The 22,261-nt window shown below is 36.0% G+C and overlaps 1 protein-coding gene across 1 annotated transcript; it reads right to left on the reverse strand.

The window, feature by feature from the left end:
• Positions 1-6,508: 6,508 nt before the first annotated feature.
• Positions 6,509-20,768, reverse strand: LOC129230287 (gastrula zinc finger protein XlCGF57.1-like). Its single transcript, XM_054864686.1, has 2 exons — positions 19,890-20,768; positions 6,509-6,550 (listed from the first exon to the last, which is right to left on the reverse strand). The coding sequence occupies exons 1-2, from the start codon at positions 20,766-20,768 to the stop codon at positions 6,509-6,511; spliced, it is 921 nt and encodes a 306-aa protein (XP_054720661.1).
• Positions 20,769-22,261: the final 1,493 nt, after the last annotated feature.

Genomic DNA, 22,261 nt, shown 5'->3' on the forward strand with positions numbered 1-22,261 from the left:
CTGTCATACGCTCCATGTTAATCCTACGGGAGAAGAAGAAACACTGCCTCAGGCGGTCTTCGACCAATAGGAAAATGATACCGCGTTGTCGCAACTCTGAAAACTACGTTTTCATATAGGGACTCTAGTTTGGCCAACAGACTTTGTGACGTTTGTGATCTCGCTAACCTCTCCCTATATGAAACTCATATAGGGACTCTAGTAATGGTTGATGAAACTCGACACATTTCCAAACAAGAGCAAGTATTTTCCGTTATTTAAATTATTAGAACTTCATCAAGCCTTTACCTGCCTTTTCAGAACAGAAAAAAACCGATGAAGAATCATGGTTAAAGATTAACAAGAAAATGCCTTGGTATTTTACATTCATTGTTACGCTCATACTTTACAGCCTGAGTAAAAACTTTAAGGCCAGTAAGTTTTTTTGTGAAAAAAAAATAAAATTAAATTAAAGGGATTTTAGTACTTTTGAATTATTAATTATTAATGTTAATTTGTAAGAAGTAATGCAACAGGCAAGTTTTTTGAAGTATGCAATTACCAGAAAAACAGTAGTATATTCAAACTTAGTATTTCAGCCTGAGTAACAACTTTAAGGCCACCAGTAATTATTTAATAATAAATGTAGATATACTGGAATAAATATCACAGCAGTTAATAAGATTGTGGAAACCCTTCAAATCGTAGACTTTCCATTGATTTCTTCGAAGTTTTGATGCTCTTTGTGAAGATATCGAAAGGTAAGAAGTTAACTGATCGTGAAAGAGGGCAGATTGAAGCTTTTTCTTCAACTGGGATGAGTAGCCGTACTATTGCAAAACAAATAAGAAGATCGAGGACTGTGGTCAATAGTTTATAAAGATTGAAAGTCAATTTACACCGGGGGAAGACCTAGAGCTTTGTCATCGCGTGATGAAAGAAGAGTTTGCAAACTTACATCAACAGGAAAGTACTCAACCAGGAAACTTATTCAGGCGAGAGGCTTAAATGGTTGCCAAAAAACAATATGTAACACAATAAAAAGGTGTGAAAGTTTTATTTATGCAGCAAAACTGGCTAAGCCTCAGTTACTGAATAGGCACAAAATAGATCGTTTTAACTTTAGCCAGAAAGTCATGCCCTGGGATAAACAGTGTATACAAATAATTTTTTCTGGGGAAAATAAGTGGAATTCGGATGGACCAGACTGATGGAAGTACTATTGGTATGGTTTACGAAGAGAAAAAGAAATACAGTCTGACCTCCATATATCGAAGTAGCAAATTGCCGGAAAAAATTCGATATACAGAAATTTCGATATATAGAAACGATCTTATTTTATCCTAAAAATCTCCTAAAACATTAAAATTAAAGCTAATTTTCGTGTATGAAACCTAATTTCTAATTTTTGATACGAGCATCGGATTAAATGAAAGTTAATAATTAAAAAAATAACAGAAATTACATTTTTGCGCCTTCATACGTCTTAATTCTTTGGCAATTCGACTTGATCCGCAACATGAGGGGATTTTCGTTATGACAAATTGAGAGAAAAGTAAAAAATGAACCTACTTAACTTGAATGATTTTTACTGCAGCTAAAAGGACTAGGAACGATAATCAACAGACAAAAGAGATGACTTGAAACTGATTTTACTATGTTACTGGTTACAACTAAGATATTTGAAATAAACTTTAGGGAATTTAAGAATTCTAGAACGAAACAACGACCTACCTACACACCCCTCTACCCGAGATTCCTTATGAGTTTCGTAGCAACCTTTTGGGAACATAATTTTCTCCCTTAACTTTAATTTTTCATGAGACAAACAGTCTAAAGAGGAAAAAAAAATCTACGAACGTCTCGAAAAAAAATCGATATATAGAGATTTTTTCGATATATAGAAACAATCTTTCTATGTAATGAACATAGAAATTGGCTTGAATTTCGATGTATAGAAAATTTCGATATGTGGAAGTTCGATATATGGAGGTTCGACTGTATTCTTCAAGCGCCAATTAGGTGGAGGCTCTGTCGTGACTCGGGGATGCTTTGCTTACAATGGTATGGGCTCAATTGCGTTTGTTTTGGGTAAAATGAATTCACGAACATATTAAAATGTCCTCACAAGTTATCTTTTACCTACTGCTGAACTTATTGCTGGAGAGAATAGGAAGCATCAGCAATATAGTGCACCTATCCATTCGAGTAACAGTACAAAAAATTGGTTCCAAGTCAATAACGTTGAAATTTTGAAATGCTCAGCTATGTCTACAGATCTCAACCCAATTGAGAACTTATGGGGCGACTTAGCAAGAAGAATTTATGCAAATGGGAGACATTTTACTTCATCAATAAAGCTGAAATCTACTATCGAAGATGAATTGTATAAAACAGATCCCGAATTTTGTTAAAAACTAGTTTCCGCTATGCAAAGAAGAATATTTAAAGTCATTCGAAGAAATGGCTCCCACACAAGCTTCTAAATGTTTTTATTTCTTTATTTCTATGCTTTTTTTCTATGCTGGCCTTAAAGATTTTACTCAGGTTCAAATATTGATCTGTAATACTTTCTGATATTGAAATAATTACAAATAATTGTTTTGTCTTTTTTTACTTGTATTTAAGGTTTATAATTATCACTCAAATTATGTTTTGATCCTCAGTTTAATATATGTCCAATTTCTCAAAAAATTTACTGGCCTTAAAGTTTTTACTCAGACTGTATGATGGGTCGGCAAATGTCTTTGAACAATGTTCACAAGAATACGGTTTCTCGCCAGTATGGTGTCTCAGATGTTTCTTTAAATATGAAGCATCGGAAAATGCCTTTGAGCAATGTTCACAGGAATACGGTTTTCCGCCAGTATGAATTCTCAGATGTTTCATAAAATGCGAACTGTTGGAAAATGCTTTTGAACAATGTCCTTAGGACTACGGTTTTTTGCGAGTATGTACTTTCAGATGCTTATTTAGATATGATGGGTCGGCAAATGTCTTTGAACAATGTTCACAGGAATATGGTTTCGTGCCAGTATGAATTCTCCGATGTTTCACTAGATGCGAAGCATTGGAAAATGCTTTTGAACAAAGTTCACAGGGATAAACGGTTTCTCCCCACTATGAACTCGAAGATGTCTCTTTAAATCTGGAGAGTCGTAAAATGCTTTTGAGCAATGTTCACAAGTATACGGTTTCTCGCCAGTATGGTGTCTTAAATGTTTCTATAAACATGAAGCATCGGAAAATGTTTTTGAGCAATGTTCACAAGAATATGGTTTCTCGCCAGTATGGTGTTTCAAATGTTTCTTTAAATATGAAGCATCGGAAAATGCTTTTGAGCAATGTTTACAGGAATACGGTTTCTCGCCAGTATGGATACTCAGATGTTTTCTAAAATGCGAACCGTTTTAAAATGCTTTTTAACAATGTTCACAGGAATACGGCTTCTCGCCAGTATGGTACCTAAGATGTCTCATTAAATATGTAGCATCGGAAAATGATTTTGAACAATATTCACAGGAATACGGTTTATCGTCAGTATGAATTCTTAAATGTTTAGTTAAAAATTAAGATTCAAAAAATGCCTTTGAGCAATGTTCACAAGAATACGGTTTCTCGCCAGTATGGTGTCTCAAATCTTTCTTTAAATAGGAAACATCGGAAAATGCCTTTGAGCAATGTTCACAGGAATACGGTTTCTCGCCAGTATGGTGTCTCAAATGTTTCTTTAAAGCGGAAGCGTCAGAAAATGCCTTTGAGGAATGTTCACAGGAATACGGTTTCCCGCCAGTATGAACTCTCAGATGTTTCATAAAATGCGAATCGTTGGAAAATGCTTTTGAACAATGTCCTTAGGACTACGGTTTTTTGCGAGTATGTATTTTCAGATGCTTATTTAGATATGATGGGTCGGCAAATGTCTTTGAACAATGTTCACAGGAATATGGTTTCGTGCCAGTATGAATTCTCCGATGTTTCACTAATGTCGAAGCGTTGGCAAATGCTTTTGAACACTGCTCACAGGAGTACGGTTTCTCCCCACTATGAACTCGAAGATGTCTCTTCAAATCTGAAGAGTCGTAAAATGCTTTTGAGCAATGTTCACAAGAATACGGTTTCTCGCCAGTATGGTGTCTTAAATGTTTCTTTAAATATAAAGCATCGGAAAATGTTTTTGAGCAATGTTCACAAGAATATGGTTTCTCGCCAGTATGATGTAACAAATGTTTCTTTAAATATGAAGCATCGGAATATGCTTTTGAGCAATGTTTACAGGAATACGGTTTCTCGCCAGTATGGATATTCAGATGTTTCTTTAAATACGCACCGTTGGAAAATGCCTTTGAGCAATGTTCACAAGAATACGGTTTCTCGCCAGTATGGTATCTAAGATGTTTCTTTAAATATGAAGCATCGGAAAATGCTTTTGAACAATATTCACAGGAATACGGCTTCTTGTCAGAGTGAATTCTTAGATGTTTGGTTAAAACTGAAGATTCGAAAAATGCTTTTGAGCAATGTTTACAGGAATAAAGTTTCTCGCCAGCATGAATTCTTAGATGTGTCTTTAAATATGAAGCGGTTGTAAACGCTTTTGAGCAACGTTCACAGGAATATGGTTTCTCGCCGGTATGTACTCTCAGATGTATCCTTAAATCATAAGCCTTAAAAAATGCTAATGAGCAATGTTCACAAGAATGCAGTTTCTCACCAATATGGATTCGCAGATGTCTCATTAATTGTGAAGATTTAGGAAATGTCTTTGAACAATGTTCACAAGAATACGGTTTTTCCCCAGCATGTGCTCTCAGATGTTTCTTTAGATACGAAGCTTTCGAAAATTCTTTTGAGCAATGTTCGCAGGAATACGGTTTCTCGCCAGAATGGATACTCAGATGTTTCTTTAAATATAAAGCATCGGAAAATGCCTTTGAGCAATGTTCACAGGAATACGGTTTCTCGCCAGAATGGATACTCAGATGTTTATTTAAATCTGAAGCGCTAAAAAATGCCTTAGAGCAACGTTGGCACAAATAATTTTTTACAGAGTCGTCATGTATCTCAGATTGAAATGACATTGTGAAAAAAAAATTAAAGTGTTTCTTGATAAAATTCACAAGATGATTGGTTTCAAAAGTTCCTAGAGTCTTTAAACATTTAAAAAGGTCAGAAACAACAAAAGTACCTTTTTTTCTTTTTCAGTAAGAACAATGAAATTTATAGGCGCAAGAACTGTCAACCAAAAATTTTAATAGACATCGCTTTGGCATGCACCGTTTTTAAATTATACTCTAAAATGTGTTTTGAAGAATGTAAAACAGAACCAGCTTTTTAAAACTATTGCTTCTTCTTTGATATTTATCACAAAAGCAAGTTTTTGCAGCTAACATCAAGAAAAAATATTTTGTTTAGTCTACTGCAGAGCAGATAACTATTTTTTGCTTTGATAAACGTAGCTTTGCTGTGGTAATGATTTTGACATAAACTTGACACAAGCTAAAGTTTTAAGGAGGTTTTATGGGTGTTTGGGTAGAGTCGGTTTTTGGTGAAAACTTGTTCATTGAGAGATGCTTCCAACATCACTTTTCACTGCTTATAATATTATCTTTTCAGTTTCGGAAAACGATGGAGCCGGTGTGTTGTAAAGGATTTTTTCTTCCTTGAACAGAGTGTTTTTAAACTTTACCATAGTAGATTGCTTTTTTTAAATTTGAATAACTCTCACCCATGTGTCAGTGGTGAGTAAACGTTTCATATGATAGTGCAAATAATGTGAAAAGAAATAATCGATAACAAACAAGTGTTTCACTCAAAAAAAAAAAGAAGAAAGAAAGAAAGATTAATGCACAAAACACGATCAAATGTGTCACAGAGATGAATGAGAAGTTTTTTTGTCCGACAAGAATGTTGTCTCCCTCTGATTTGTCACCTTTTGATAAATGGTTCACAGCTTATTATCAAAGTCTTTGTTCACGTAAACCATTTTTTGTTTGCAGGAAAAGAAACCAAAAGTTTTGGAATTAAATAGTACTTCAGACATTATTTCTTCCGTCCTCTTCAACATGTGAGATCAGTGACACATAAAACGAGAGACCCGTGACACAAAATGAATTGACAGTTATAAAAAGATGTTCTGTTAATGAAGCGTTACTATTTTCTTTCATGACTGAAAGACACTTTGTTTTGTTCATACTGACTGAGTTTTTGTTCCATGATGCTATTAGAAGTAACAGATCTTTACCTAATTAAGGATTACTACTACGTGAATTTGAAAGAGTGCGAGGTTTGACCATTAACGGACGATATCAGGAAAAGTCTGGGCTTGTAACAATGTGCACTTCACATGCACTAGTCTTTTGTTTGATGAATTATCTCAGAAACGCATTCCCCTCTTCCCGATCGTGAACTGAAAGTTTAGTGAAATTTTACCACCGTTGCATTTTTTAGATGATCATTTCCACGTGAATCCTTAGATGACGGCAGAAACAAAGGTGCGTATTGATAAAGGGTGAGTCAAAGTCTGTCATCACACTTGTTGTACTTCATCGACATTCAATCCTGATTGTAGCTGAAAATAAATGAAAATAATTAAAAATTAAAATACATTACTAAACATATCTTTTAAGTAAAAGCTGTTAGTATTTTAGTCAAATTTTCATTTAGATAATTAAAAAAAAAAGAAGAAATAGCATATTGTTATTTCTTCTAAAATACGTTTTTGCCCCATGCAGAGATCGCAGATCGTGTTCGGACAAAGTGCTCCGATGTAAACAACATTGAATTGGTAGTGACGTCATTCGGGCGATTCCCTCATCTGAACTGGATTGGGTTTCGGTTAGATCCTGTTAAGGCCCCTATATATACGAGCCGACGCATCAGCTTAAGTTCAGCCATTTTGGATCGGAGCGCGTGTTTGAGGGTTGTCTTTTCTGGCAAGTTATCGCGTTTGGTGATTTCTCACTGGGAACAATTATTAGCTGCTTGTGAATTAAATATTATTTTTGACTAGTTTGGCGAAACCCGAAACTTTTCTCTGGTAACCCTAACAGTGCAACAATGAAAAATCCGATCCAAAATGGCTAAACTTAAGCTGATGTACCGGCCTATCTATATAGCGGCTCTAGATCCTGTATGTGATAACTGTGAGATGTTTTCTAAAGTTTTCGTGAGTGGCAACAGTGCTTGTTATTTTGCATAAGCGATTGAAATTTTGACTGTTGGTTGTTCCACCATGTAGTTTCACGGTATTTAATGCTGCAGGTTTGAGAGTTCGCTCTCTCTCTCCCATATTTTTCTTGTGTGTGTAGTGTGCACGTTTGTGTCGTCCTTGTTATTTCGTGTCGATGCATCTATTCTAAAGTTATTCGAAATAAGTTTTTAGCCATTTTTGACGAGATGTTGTTCGTTTCAGTATAAATGTTTTATTTTTAATGTTCCTGTTGAACTGGATTCAATGTAAGTAAGATACATTGTCTAAGAATTAGCTCTGCTAAAATAAAAGAATTTTTATTTTCTTCTGGACTTTGTTCGTCATGTGCTTATTTAGACTACTACTCTGCTACAAATTTCCGAGGACTGAAATGCTTCCTTCAGCCCTACAAAAGCGGGGCTGTTAGGTATTTGACATACGTGACAGTTCTTTGCGATTTTGACCATGGTATACTCCCAAACATGTTTTTATGCGGTGGATAGGGACCGCACAAAAAGAAATCATTCGAAACTTCACGAGTAGCTATGAAAAGTTGTTTTCGAAACATTGCTAATGTTTTTTTTTCTTTTTATGGCGTGTATAGTTAACACATAAATGTTGAAAATAACCCAAAAACTTACGAAATAAATAAGAACTATTTTTTTAATGAAATCAAAATTAACCAAGTGATGATAATTGTACCGAAGAGTCGGACAGAATTTCCCGAGTAAGGAAATTTTGGGGAGGTCATAGCGACCTATCATTGGGTTGCCCCTGTCGTCACTTGAAGATACTACCTTGCTCTTTTTATGAGTAATTTCATCAATTTATTTCCAATCTGGTAGAAATTTTTTATATACCGCATAAAAAAATTGCACAAAAACAGGTTTGGATGTAGGGGTCATGTCCAAAGCGTGTTAATGGAGCGGTATCTTCTAATGCAATAAAATTATGTATCATCAAGGTATTCACTTTTGTATATTAGTTACTGCTAACTTAATTGCCCAAACATATTTCTGGAGTACTGTTTTGCTTTGAAAATTTCACGAATAAATTAAATAAGTTTGCTAACCACAGTAAATTACATGAAATACACCGCCAGCTCAGTGATTTCCAGCCGAGGACTGCAGTTTCGTGCTTATTAGCACTCATCAGCCCGGCATAGGAAAGTGACTGAGCTGGAGATGGAAAACCTCTTAAGGAAGCCAAGAGTGCCAAACAAACTGGTAGCTAATATAGAATTAGAAGACCAGACGAGTGACCGAAACAATGGTTCGGTTCAACTCGAATATTGAAGGCAAGGCATGGTATATTCAGTAAATTACCGCCCAATAGCAGGGCTAAATCAGAAGTACATGAATATACTATGCCTTGCCTTCAATATTCGAGTTGAACCGAACGATTACTTTGGTCACTCGTCTGGTCTGCGCTAATTCTATATTAGCTACCAGTTTGTTTGGCACTCTTGGCTTCCTTAAGAGGTTTTCCATCTCCAGCTCAGTCACTTTCCTATGCCGGGCTGATGAGTGCTAATAAGCACGAAACGGCAGTCCTCGGCTGGAAATGACTGAGCTGGCGGTGTATTTCATGTACTTCTGCCTTAGCCCTGCTATTGGGCGGTAATTTACTGAATACACAATAAATTAGTCCATGAAGTTAGCGCTAAAAATACCCAAAATATTTCACTTTCGGATACCAAAGTAAAACTTTGTAGAGTGCATATCTACATAATTAGAAACAAAAACCGCCGGGAGACACTTGATGAGTCATGAACCCCGAAGACATCACCAAAACGGCCGCTCTAAAAAAGTGAATGGGTTCGTTTACAGCGTAAAAGGCCTTTAGAAATCGCACTTTAATGAAATACAGGAACACCATACCATATGAAAGGCCTTTATGAACGATAAAAAGGGATGAAGCACGATGTAGGGGGCAGGGGTCAACTGCCCCCCCCCCTCCTCAGATTTACGAAATCAACCTATTAATGTAGCAATCATTAATTCTATGATAATGTGTTCATTATTGAAAGTTAATTTTGAATTAGGAGTCACCCACAAACGATGACTTTCAGGGGGAGGGGGATCAAAGGGCAGGAAGGGATGGGTAACATTGAGAATGACACCTGCTTTTTTGGTTCAAGTATTTTTTTTTTTTTTTTTGAGCAATCACGATTGCTTATTGTTCTCACTTGAGTGTTTTGATGTCCTTTGATTTTATTTTCCCACCGCCACCCTCCGCACCATCACTGTCGACCGGCTCCTCACGATGCTGCTCCTATAGCGAAAACCGTCTCCGGTTGCGTCCATGTCCTTGCAGACTTGGTCTTGCGTCCACTACTCACTGCACTACTTTTTTTAAAAAGTTGTGCGCTACACTACAATCTAATAAAAAATGTAGCTACTACAGTAGCGTCGCTACTTCCAACTATTGCTTCCACCACCACTGCCTGGTACTTTATTGTGCTTATATTGTGTGCTTTAGTGTTTAGCTAACTCAATGAATCGAAACAGAATTTCAAGCGAACGACGAAAATTCCCCCCCCCCCTTTTTTTTGAGAATTAAAGACTGTTACATTTTTTTTCTCTAGCTCATTTTCTTGTGAGTTGTTTTATTATATTTTTTATTAAAGCATTTTTTGTCTTTTTGATCAATTTAGAAAAATAATTTATTATTATTTTTTTTAATCAGTTGAAATGCCGCCAACTTAGCTGCTGTGCCCCTGGTAAGAGCTAAACCTGCCAATTCCACCGTTATGGACGTAACAATTACAGACTTTAAATACACATCGTTTCAATTTGGTTTCATAAAAACCTACAATTTTTTTTCCTATTGTACAAATTGGGGTTATTTATGCTATCAAAAATTTGGGTGCAGATTGCTCGACTACAAAAAGTAGCAAAAATTAAAAACTGCCTGTTATGGACGTAACTCAGAAAGCAGCAAAATGTATACATTGTCATACAATTGCCAATATTCCTGTGAATTATTCATAGATTTCTAAAAATTTTCTTTGAAACACTTGCTCTAGAGATTTCAAGCTTTATAAAAGAATCAAGTTTTCATGGATAATGTTTGTAAAATTTAGATAGAAATTTATATATTTGTTACGGACGTAACATGCCTGATATGCTAATTGCACAAAGAAAATAAAAGCTTAATATATACTAATAATTTTTGTTAAGAGAATGCAATGGTCTAGTGTAACACATTATTTTGACACTTTAAGTTATACTTCAGTTTAATAGTAACTTATATAATTTTCAAAGATATGGGGAGGTAGAGAGTAGCCCGCTTGCATATACCACCATATAAATAAATATAAAAAATAAATTGTTGCATCAGAAGAAGTAATATTATCCAAGGGGAAATTAAGCAAAAGAAACGTGTCAAATTATTCAGTTACAAATATACTTTTCAAATTTTTTCAACATGAACAGGGGGGGGGGGTTAGGGGGTCTATAAGCCTAACTTTTGTTAAGTTGTTTTTTTCCATGAATCTGTGAGAGTTTAGGATACTTTTAGTTTGAGAATTTTATCTATCTCTTACCAAACATATTAACTGTCCTATTTCTTTTAAAGTTTAACAGCTGCCTTTGATTTTGATCAATTTTTAATAGAATTGGCACGTGTTTGCCAAAGGTGGAAAAAACCGGTCGAAACTGTCATCGGAAAAATACATTTTGGCCAACATTTGCCTAAATAAATCTTAATCTTGCTTCAAAAATAGATGTGATTTATCTGAGGATCAGATGTAGCAAGTTTAATATTTAGTACTTTTGACTCCTATCTAATTTTGTTATTAAATTTAAGTTTCAAAACTGTAAAATATTCAATTTATCAATAAAGTTCATATCTATTTCTTTTAAAGTTTTACAGCTGCCTTTGATTTCGATCAACTGTTAATAGGATTGGCACTTTTTTGCCAAAGGTGGAAAAAACCGGTCGAAACTGTCATCAAAAAATGCATTTTGGCCAACAATTGCCTAGGTAAATCTTAATCTTCTTCAAAAATAGATGTGCTTTATCTGAGGATCAGATGTAGCAAGTTTAATATTTAGTACTTTTAACTCCAATCTAATTTTGTTATTAAATTTAAGTTTTAAAACTATAAAATATTCAATTTATCAATAAAACAGTAATCAAAATACATGAACTACATCGCCAGCTCAGTCATTCCAGCCGAGGACAGCGGTTTTGTGCTTATTAGCACTCATCAGCCCGGCTCAGGAAGTGACTGAGCTGGAGGTGGAAAACGTATTAAGGGAGCCAAGAGTGCCAAACAAACTGGTAGTTAATGTAGAGCTAGCACAGAAAAGACGAGTGACCGAAGCAATGGTTCGGTTCAACTCGAAGATATATAAAGTCATGGTATATTCAGTAAGTAACTGCCCTACAGCCAGAGCTAAGGCAGAAGTACATGAAATACATATTCTTCGAGAACTTAGCTTTTTATGGTATAAATCCTCACACTCAGTCTAAAACAATACATCATATGACAATGGCACGTTACAGATACACACCACGTTGGAGTTAACTTTTAATTAACGTTCAAGTTTCAAGAAACTGGCATTTTCTAATGTTTTTACTTCAAAACACAACTACTGAATTTAAACTAACACAAAATAAGCTTTCCTGTAAGGTATATTGCACGAAACAACACGTATCTCTCCTGCGTGAAACCAAGTAAACAAGTTCGAACAGATCTAACTGTACCCAAATTTCAACTTTCTAGGACATTCCGTTCTTGAGTTATGCGGCATACATACACACATACGCACATACAGACGTCACGAGAAAACTCGTTGTAATTACTTCGGGGATCGTCAAAATGGATATTTCGGGTGTCTGTACCTTCGTAAGCATATATCCACGTGTGGTCGGGTCGAAAAATAAACTCAACATTCATTCAGGGGGGGGGGGAGCAAAATGGAAATGAAGGCCGATATTCGAGTGAAATTTTTTTCCCGAATACAATGCTTCAATTTTTTTAAAAGGAAGTAAAACGGGGGGGAGGGCGAAGTTGAGTTAAAATTAAAAAGTAGGTAATGCCGGTTCATCCTTGACTATATACTAATGTCTGATAGAACTAATTTAAAGCAAATTTATGGAATTATTAAAATATAGTAGCGATTAGTAGTCATTTCTTCTACCACATTATTGTCTTCAGAAAATGGCGGTCACAGAGCGTGTGGTCACCCCCCATAACCCCTCTAGTAAATCCCTCACTGTATTTTAAGCTTTTTACAATGATATATAGTACAGGCACATAACTGCAGGATGAAAAAATTTTGACCTACTGGTTTCACTTTTCATGTGACAGCATGGGTGCAAGTTTGGTGATGTGTTCAAGACGGAAAATATTTTCAGCCCCCCCCCCCCACCCACATGCGGGCTTAAGGAAAAATTTGTATGTATAAATGTTGTAGATTTTAACAATGCCAGTTTTGGAATCTGTTTGATTTAAATTTTAAGCCTTAAAATTGTAATATTTAAGTGATTTGACATCACAATTCCAAAAAGTCAAAAATCCGGCAATAAAAGGGGGAGAGGGGGGTCTGGGGGTCTCCCCCATAAATTTTTTCAAATTGAAGTCCAAAAAACGCTATGGTAGGCCATTTTGGTAAAGTTCAGGGAAAGGAGGGGTTCAGGGACTCTTACATCAATTATTTCAAACTGATAGTCCCAAAATCACAATATTGGGCAACCTTCAAAAAATATTAGAGAAGGGGGGGGGACGCTATGGGCTTTTCCTGAAATAGAAGATTTAAAAACAAATTGTAATTTAAATTTCCTAACGTTTGTACGCTTTTTGAATGCACTATTGAAGGGATGAAGTTCAGGAACCCACCTTCGGTAACATTTCGAAATTGAAGTTTCAAAAACGCAATTTTAGACGATGTTGGATAATGTAAGGGGTAAAAGCGTTTGCAGCACCCCACCATTAGTTTTTTGCCGATCGTAAACATTTTTATTGTAGCAATAAAATCGCTTAGGACATAAGATTTTCACTTTTGCAACATTAATCAGTTCTGATCGGAAAGTCTACCCAAGGTAGCGCTAACAAACTAGAAAAGAAGGAAAGGTGGGGGAAGGGTAAAGCCGACTAATGATAATGAACTGTCACCATTCCCCCACACAGTCTTCATTTGAAAAAGAATTCTTTTATAAGATAGAATTAGCAATAAAAAATTGCTTCAGTGAAGTAGATATATTTTTTAAACAAGGTACCCTTTCCAACATTCATTAATTAAAAAAAGAAATAGGGGAACCGAATCCTAACCCCAGGCAGGGTTCCCGAATCACATCCCTCTTAAGGCACTCAAATATAGTCTAAAAGTGGAGCTTTAAATATTTCAGCATCAGAGAATTTTCGGAAGAGAACTCCCGAAACCCTTCCTCTGAATTCACCACAAATGTCCTAAATTTCAATTTTTAAGGCTTCAGTTTCTAAATTGTTTTGTAGGAATAGTACCCCTCTTACCTACAAACATGACTTATGACCGCCTAAAAATTTTAATACTTTAATTTTGGAAACTTCTTTAAAGAATCTTCCTACATCCTTCCCCCTTAAGTCAGTCAAAGATAGCCCAAAACAAAGCTCTAAAAATTTCAGAAACGAAAATATTTCGGGCTGAGGGTGCGGAATACCCCCCTCCTCTCATTGTATTTACTAAATGCAGTGTAAGTTTTTGTTTAAGGTTAATTTTTCTATTGAGAGAGCAACTCCCTTCCGCACATCGCCAATGACAACCCAAAGTTTTAAGACTTCAATTTCGAAAACGTTTCGAGAAAGACCCCTGAATTCCCTAACTCTTAACTCACTCAAAAATAGCTAAAATAGCATTTCAATACTTCGGGGAGAGAGACCCCCCCCCCCCCCGAACTCTTTCCTCTAAGTTCACTAAATTTTACTTAAATTTACGGTTTCCCCTTTTCATCACCGAAGATTTAAGAATTTAAATTCTAAAACGTATTGAGAGAAAGCCTTCGAATTCCCTCATCTTAAGTCTTCCAAAGATTACCTAAAGCTGAGTACTTCAGCTTTGAATATTTTTTGGGAAAGGAGAACCCCGAACCCCAAGATGGTGTTAAGTTGCGCTTTTAAGACTCCAATTTCGGAATTTCGCCTAAAGAGAGCGCCCTCCCTTCCCTCCCTTTTAACATTGCCAAAGACAGCATGAAAGTTTTAAGACTTCAATTACAAACACTTTTCGGAAGAGGGTCTCAAATGCCCTTTAACTTAAGTCATTTACGTATACCCTCAAATAGTTTTTAATACATCAGCTACAAAACATTTTCATGTTAAAACACCAAAACCATCTCTCATAAATTCACCAAAGATTGCCTAAATTAGTGTTTTTAAGTCTCCAGTCTTCGATTTTTTTTAAAAAACCCCCTCCCCACTTTTACATTATTAAAGACATCCTAAAACTTTTTGACTTATAAATTTTTAAGGGTTTTCAGAGGAGAAATATCGAACCACTCCTAGCTTCAAAAATATTTTCAATTCAGTTTTTCGATATTTTATACTGTAACCCGTGAGTAACCCCCCACCTCGCCTTAGATTCTCCAAGATATCAACGTTTTAAAATCAACGTTTTAAAACCAACGTTTTAATTTGCGAACAGATTACCCTCTTTGCAAGAGCAGCGTTTTTTCGCAAACTCGTGCTCCGTTATTTTTCTTCTTTCCTTTCTCTCTCCCCCCCCCCCCTCCAATATTCCCAGTCTAGCGAGTGTTAGATTCAATGACAGAATTTAGTGTTTCCTCAAGTCTTTGTCAAAAATGCAGGAATGGTTGCCCATCGGTGTTTCCAACCAGCAACTTCTTGGTCAATGCAGTGAATTGGAAATAACAGAGCTACACCTAAAAAAAGTGAAACAGCGCGAGTCGAAAAGCCACTCCTCCAAAAGCACGTTGCAAACAAAACGAGCCCATGGCAGAAAACCGAGAGAATGTCGACGTAAATTCGTGGTTATGGAACGGTCCAGTAACATTAAAGCATATTTTTCAAACACTCAATTTTTCTTTTTTCATTAAAAACTAAAAGAAAGTCATCGAATTTCTTTTCGTCATCGAATTTTTCCGTCCCGACCTCCGTCTCGGAAATTTTGTCAAGACGGAAATCCGTCCTGAGACGGAAGGTCTTGCACCCATGTGTGACAGAATAGAAAGCTCAGATAATCCGTAAAAACAACATTTTAAGAAATAAAATCTAAGATACAATGATTTTTGTTCACACTAGTGATGTTCCGGATATCCGTATCCTTATCCGTGGATATCCGAGGGAAAGTAAAGATCTGTATCCGTATACGTATCCGCTACTTTTTTGATGGATCTTAAATGGATCTTTTCTATTCTAAAAATCCTTAAATATTTGAATAAAAGACTCTTAAATTCCGTTTAAATTAGGTTTTATAACCTTTTTAAATTATAAGGTATCATTTCAGAAACCAATTTGTACCACCGGTAGAATGAAAACAGAAAAAAAAATGGGTAATAAGTTTTAATTTAAGTGTATCTGTGTGTCTATTTGTAGCATCGTAGCTCCTAAACAGATGAACCGATTTTGATAGTTCTTTTTTTCGTTCAAAAGGCGACTGGATCGAAAGTGTTCTTAGCTTGACCTCCTTTTTTGCAGAACTTTAATTACCGGAGATATTAATAAAAACCGACTTAACGTTTTACAGAATTACGGTAGTAAAAACTTACCCGTACGTTAAAAATATTGGCCTCAAATGGAAAGAACTAAGTTTTTCTGCATTTTATATTTGTTTGGAACTTCCAAGTTATATACAGTAAAAGCTATAATCTTGTTAAAGAAATTTTAAATGCAATTCAAAACCTTTGTATGCGTAATCAGTATATTTCATAGTAGGGTAAGGAGAGAAAGCTCAATGATTTAAAATTTCTATCCGCCGTGAGTTCACATTTGTTAACAACAAGTGTTCTGACCCGCAAATTCCATCTCAATACTAGGTCGTTTTTTTTTTTAATTTATAGTTTAATATTAGTTTCTGTTATTGATTTGGGGTTTCTGTTATTCTTCATTTTGGTTTTTCTTGGCATTCTTCAAAAAAAGGGAGACTAAATTCTCTATAAATTGTTTGTAAAGGTGTTCCCGGCTCTGTTATTCTGTCTGTCGGAGTCATTTGGGTGGAATGCGTCAGCGCTGCATTTATGCTGAAATAAAATGCGAAAAATTATTTCTAGCCTGTCCAGTAGCAGCTTTACACTCTTGCTCCTGTATCCTACATCTACCGAGCAAGCTAGAAATAATTTTTCACATTCTATTAAAGCATTAATGCAGAGTTGACCCGTTCCTTTCAACTCTCCCTCAATTTTAACCGAGATTTCTTTAAAGAGTAAATCATAGTCTTGATTATATTTTGGCCGTAGATAACATTTTTTTCAAGAAGCAGTGTTATTATTCTGACGGGAATACCTTCCATAACAAATTAAACACTTGGATAGTTGAATTGGGTAAAACAAATTTGAAATCCGTATCCGTATCAGCGGATCTTGACACTAACGATCCGTATCCATACCCGCGGATCTACTTTTCTAACGATCCGGCACATCACTAGTTACAATGCATATTAACTGTAAAAGGTTTTGAACAAAGTGTCGCAGCATCCAGCTGTGATTGTACTCATAAAGTATTTAAAAGTCACAGGACAGTAACCACGATGATTCGGAAAGCGTATTACGAGAAAATTAAAACTTACTCGTTATGATGAACGGAAAGACGTCGGACAGTTGCAAGTCCAGTTACGATATTGAACTAATGAAACTTTTTACTTTTTAACGGCGGTATTTATTCATTATCGAACTCAAAAAGTATCAAAAGGCCCAAGACGGAATCCATGTAAACAACAGAACAACGCTATTTCCCCGACAGTTACAGGTAAACGAAAGCGATGTTTGAAAGAGAGGACGAAACACATGGAGAAATGATCGACCCGGTGATAGCCCAATGAGGTAAATCGTCTCATGGAGTGATATCAGCCACTGCATTTGATAGTGGGATTATCATGGCCTCCGTGTTTGACTGTGCATCGTGCTGTGCTGGTCATAGGGACTCTAGGCTGATCGCGGGTTTTATTTTCACCAACGAATGCCCTTGGGTGTGATTTCTAGTCTAGGATTTATAAATCTTTTTTGTTGTGCTGTCACGTCTCTTAGTAAATATATTTTTTAAAATGTCGTTGTTTGTCAAAAGTAAAAACGCAGGCGATTCGCCTAGCTCTGAACCCTCTTTAAATGGAGTGAACGAACAATCCCGTTTGAAATCAACGAGTGGAATTTAACAGTAAATGACAGAACCTGAAATTCCTAATACAATCAATATGAAAGAAAATCTTTAATTCCTGATAATGTGTCTGTAAAAATTTTAAAGAACTCATAGTGAGATTATGGGAAATTTGACATTTGTTTCGTGATTTGTTTATAGAACATGTTCTTTCCCCAGAGAAATTTCACTTCTGGGCACTGGCCCGGGGTGTCCGTGCGATAAATAGGGACCGAGTATTTCTATTAATATTTGTTTTGTTTAAATTAAGAAAATATTTATTGATATGAGTTAATTAAATAAGCAAAAGAGTAATCATAATTTATATTTAGTGTAATGTTTTCATTTATTTAAATTTAAAACTATTGATTTTCCAAACTTTTTATCCCATGGAATAGGATTAGTATGATATTTAAATGGATATAGAGTGCAAATGTGTCTGGAAAATGACACAATTAATCACATATGCCATTCACACTAACTGTATAGTGGCATTTTTTTCTACTAAGGGTTCTTGAGTCAGTTTAGGGTCCGTTGAGGTGATTTGAGGAAAAAAATTACCCCTTTCGAGCTCTGAAATCCTATAATACTTATAAAACTTGTTTTCCTTTTTCTTGTTCCAGCTTAGCATTGTAACTTGCTAGAATAGTTTTTATAAAATAGATGTTTATGTACTCATTTCTATAAAAATTGCAAACATACGTTTTACTATATGATACCATGATGTGGGAATTTGGGTTATAGTAATGGTTCGAAAGCAAAACACGGCTTTAATAAACATCATACTTAATTTTATTAAGCTTCGGTTGACAGTAATAGAAACAATAAGATACTATGAATAATAATTTTTAAATGTATTAAGATAACTTTGAGGCTGATAATGACCCAAAAATAACACAAAATGACAATCTTTTATTGAAGTTTTTTTGTGACAAAACATTTACAAAAATCTGACAACCCTCCCATTGCATAGTCAAGAGCAGGAAAGAGAGAAAAATTCTGTGTCATATTAGCCCATCCGCTGTCATGGTTGTTTGGGGAAAGGTAATTTTCCCCTTTACCATTTGCTCAAAAATATGGTCGCGATAACATTCTATTAGGTTCAGTCAATACATAACGTGGCAGAGGTTATACAACTGATACTTTGTTCGACATTCTTCAAAAATAGTAACCGAAATTGTTTAAACATTAATCCCTCTGGGATTCTCCGTGCTCATAACAGCCCTTTGGCTGCTGCTAGAACCAATTAGGTACGCACTCCTTAACTTCATCGTACGAATGAAATTGTTGTCTCCGAAGTGCCTTCTTGAGTTCCCAAAACGTCACAATTGCTTGAACTTTAAAAATTAATTTAAAAAAAAAAAATACTTATCGTATCGCAAAATTTTTTTCACCTATGATGTTCATACATGTTACTCTATCACATAAAAATTAAATTAAAAAATCGAAAACTCCCCTATTGGACACTTCTTTAGTATAAAATTTCAAGTGTTGTGTTAGCGTGGTGGAGCGAAGAAACATCGTAGAACACACTTCACAGGAATATGCCTTTTTCCTAGCACGGATTTTCAAGGGTCTTCTCAGGGTCACAGGGAAATGGCTTTTCGTCAGTATGGGTTCTCAGGTGGTCTTTCAGATTTTTTCGCTGAGAAAATTTCTTTAAACACGCTCCACAGGAGAATGGTTTTTCCCCAGTATGGTTTCTCAAGTGCCTTTTTAGGCTTGATTGTTTACAAAACTGCTTAGAACACAATTCACATGCATATGGTTTTTCTCCAGTATGGGTTCTTAAGTGTTCTCTCAGGTTTGCCAGTTGAGAAAATTTCCCAGGACATATTTCACAGGAGAATGGCTTTTCTCCAGTATGGGTTCTCAAGTGCACTTTCAGGTGTGCAAGTTGAGAAAATTCCCTAGAACACACTTCACAGGAAAACGGCTTCTCTCCAGTATGGAGTCTCAAGTGCCTTCTCAGGGTTGCCAGATGAGAAAATTCCTTAGAACACGCATCACAGGAGAATGGCTTTTCTCCAGTATGGAGTCTCAAGTGTCTTTTCAGGTTTGCTAGTTTAGAAAATTGCTTAGAACACATTTCACATGCATATGGCTTTTCTCCAGTATGGGTTCTTAAGTGTTCTTTCAGGTTTGCCAGAAGAGAAAATTCCTTAGAACACAATTCACAGGAGAATGGCTTTTCTCCAGTGTGGAGTCTCAAGTGTCTTCTCAGGTTTGCCAGAAGAGAAAATTTCTTTAAACACGCTCCACAGGAGAATGGTTTTTCCCCAGTATGGGTTCTCAAGTGCCTTTTTAGGCTTGATTGTTTAGAAAACTGCTTAGAACACAATTCACATGCATATGGTTTTTTTCTCCAGTATGGGTTCTCAAGTGCACTTTCAGGTGTGCAAGTTGAGAAAATTCCCTAGAACACACTTCACAGGAAAATGGCTTCTCTCCAGTATGGAGTCTCAAGTGCCTTCTCAGGGTTGCCAGATGAGAAATTTCCTTAGAACACAATTCACAGGAGAATGGCTTTTCTCCAGTATGGAGTCTCAAGTGTCTTTTCAGGTTTGCTAGTTTAGAAAATTGCTTAGAACACATTTCACATGCATATGGCTTTTCTCCAGTATGGGTTCTTAAGTGTTCTCTCAGGTTTGCCAGAAGAGAAAATTCCTTAGAACACAATTCACAGGAGAATGGCTTTTCTCCAGTGTGGAGTCTCAAGTGTCTTCTCAGGTTTGCCAGAAGAGAAAAAACCTTAGAACACGCATCACAGGAGAATGGCTTTTCTCCAGTATGGAGTCTCAAGTGTCTTTTCAGGTTTGCTAGTTTAGAAAATTGCTTAGAACACATTTCACATGCATATGGCTTTTCTCCAGTATGGGTTCTTAAGTGTTCTCTCAGGATTGCTAGTTGAGAAAATTTCCCAGAACATATTTCACAGGAGAATGGCTTTTCTCCAGTATGGGTTCTCAAGTGCACTTTCAGGTGTGCAAGTTGAGAAAATTCCCTAGAACACACTTCACAGGAAAATGGCTTCTCTCCAATATGGAGTCTCAAGTGCCTTCTCAGGGTTGCCAGATGAGAAAATTCCTTAGAACACAATTCACAAGAGAATGGCTTTTCGCCAGTATGGGTCTGCAAGTGTTGTTTCAGGTTTGATAGAAGAGAAAATTTCTTATAACAGAATCGACAAGAATGTGGTTTTTCACCAGTATGGGCTCTTAAGTGTTTCTTCAGGCTTGCCAGATGAGAGAATTCCTTAGAACACGCTCCACAGGAGAACGGTTTTTCTCCAGTATGGGTTCTCATGTGTGCTTTCAGCTCTGCCAGTGAAGAAAATTGTTTAAAACACACTTCACATGCATATGGCTTTTCTCCAGTATTGGTTCTCAAGTGTTGCTTTAAATTTGAAGCGGTGGAAAATGTCTTTGAGCAATGTTCACAGGCAAACGGCTTCTCGCCAGTATGGGTTCTCAGGTGTTGCTTTAAATGTGAAGCATAAGCAAATACTCTTGAACATTGTTCACAGTAATAACAATTTTTAGCATTGTGGATCTGCGTATGGCATTCCATTGCTTTACAGTAAAAAGTGTTCATGAATGAAAAAAACGAAACACCAGACGCTTTATTTCTGGTACAATAAATGCTCAAAAATTCCTTCAGTCAATAAAGTATTCAGTATAATTAAGTCAATAAAGTATTCAGTACTGAATCCAAAATCAGAAGATAGTAGTAGTTTGTTTTTTAGTACAAAGTCTCAAATTTGAGATGAAAAAAATTAAGCGAAATTGTTCTGCAAACTCTACTTCGTCCATTAAATTTAAACACGGGCCTTCAAGGACATAAAACAAATCAAGCTTTTTGTGCTTGCAATTGTTCTTAGACTTCGTCGGAGAAGTTGTTTTTTCAACCAAGAGTCAGAAACAGTTCTTTACTCTTTTTCAGTTTGTGTCCCGGTTACCACACCTTGCTTTGGCAGCGTCATTATGAGAATTGTCTTTTCATAAATTTCAGGAAACCTAACTTTTAAGAACGAGGTTTCATAATTACCTATCCATTGGCTGTCCCCTATAACATCTCCTGCATACACAAAGATTTCCTCATCACACTTCTCACTGTTCTACCTTTCTCTTTCAGTTTTTTAAAACGAAGTGTATAACCTTTAACTTTGCACACAACACCCGATAAAGATTTACATTCGAAACAAGCTTTTGCAAAATAATATTGAAGTCAATGCTCTTTATCTAAGCAAGAACTAGAATGCATAAAATTTGAGAATTTTACTGGCGACAGTACGAAAAGAGGGTCGAGACTAGTAGCAGCCAAAGCTTCAACTTTTCGAGATGCGATGAAAGTTTCTGCTGCTTAGGAATGTACAAAGCTCTTCATAAGTTTTAACAAAAAATTTAGAGGGATTTGACTGTCCTTATATTTATTCACGCAATCACTTCGACATAACTCCTGAAACGAACGCTCAAACACTGGTGAATATCGGGAGCGTCAATGTCTGGCATCACACTTCTGCAAATCAAACAGCAAGCACTTCAAATTTATTGCTGGAAAAAAATGAAAACAATTAGAGTACATTAAAGAGAAACTTCAAGTAGAAGGGACACAGAGTATTTAAAATTGTGCATTGGAAAGAAAACCATTCGGACGACAGCAAAAAAAATGTGTTTTAAAATGAAAAAAATACTTTTACATTTAACGACACACGCATAGATTGTGAAGACTTTCTTTTGCAATAGCAGCTCGCTAACGCTCACCAACCCTCGAAGAATGCTTCGCAATCTTATTTGATT

This window comes from Uloborus diversus, chromosome 9 (genome assembly GCF_026930045.1).
Source record: "Uloborus diversus isolate 005 chromosome 9, Udiv.v.3.1, whole genome shotgun sequence".
NCBI classification, from domain to species: Eukaryota; Metazoa; Arthropoda; class Arachnida; order Araneae; family Uloboridae; genus Uloborus; species Uloborus diversus.

Excerpts from the sequence above, each read along its gene's own strand:
- LOC129230287 (XM_054864686.1), bottom strand. The coding sequence starts at position 20,768 with ATGAGAACCCATACTGGAGAAAAACCGTTCTCCTGTGGAGCGTGTTCT. Across the intron at positions 6,551-19,889 it reads AGAAGCCATTTTCCTGTGAA|CTACAATCAGGATTGAATGT; the intron begins GTGTGTTCTAGG and ends ATTTATTTTCAG.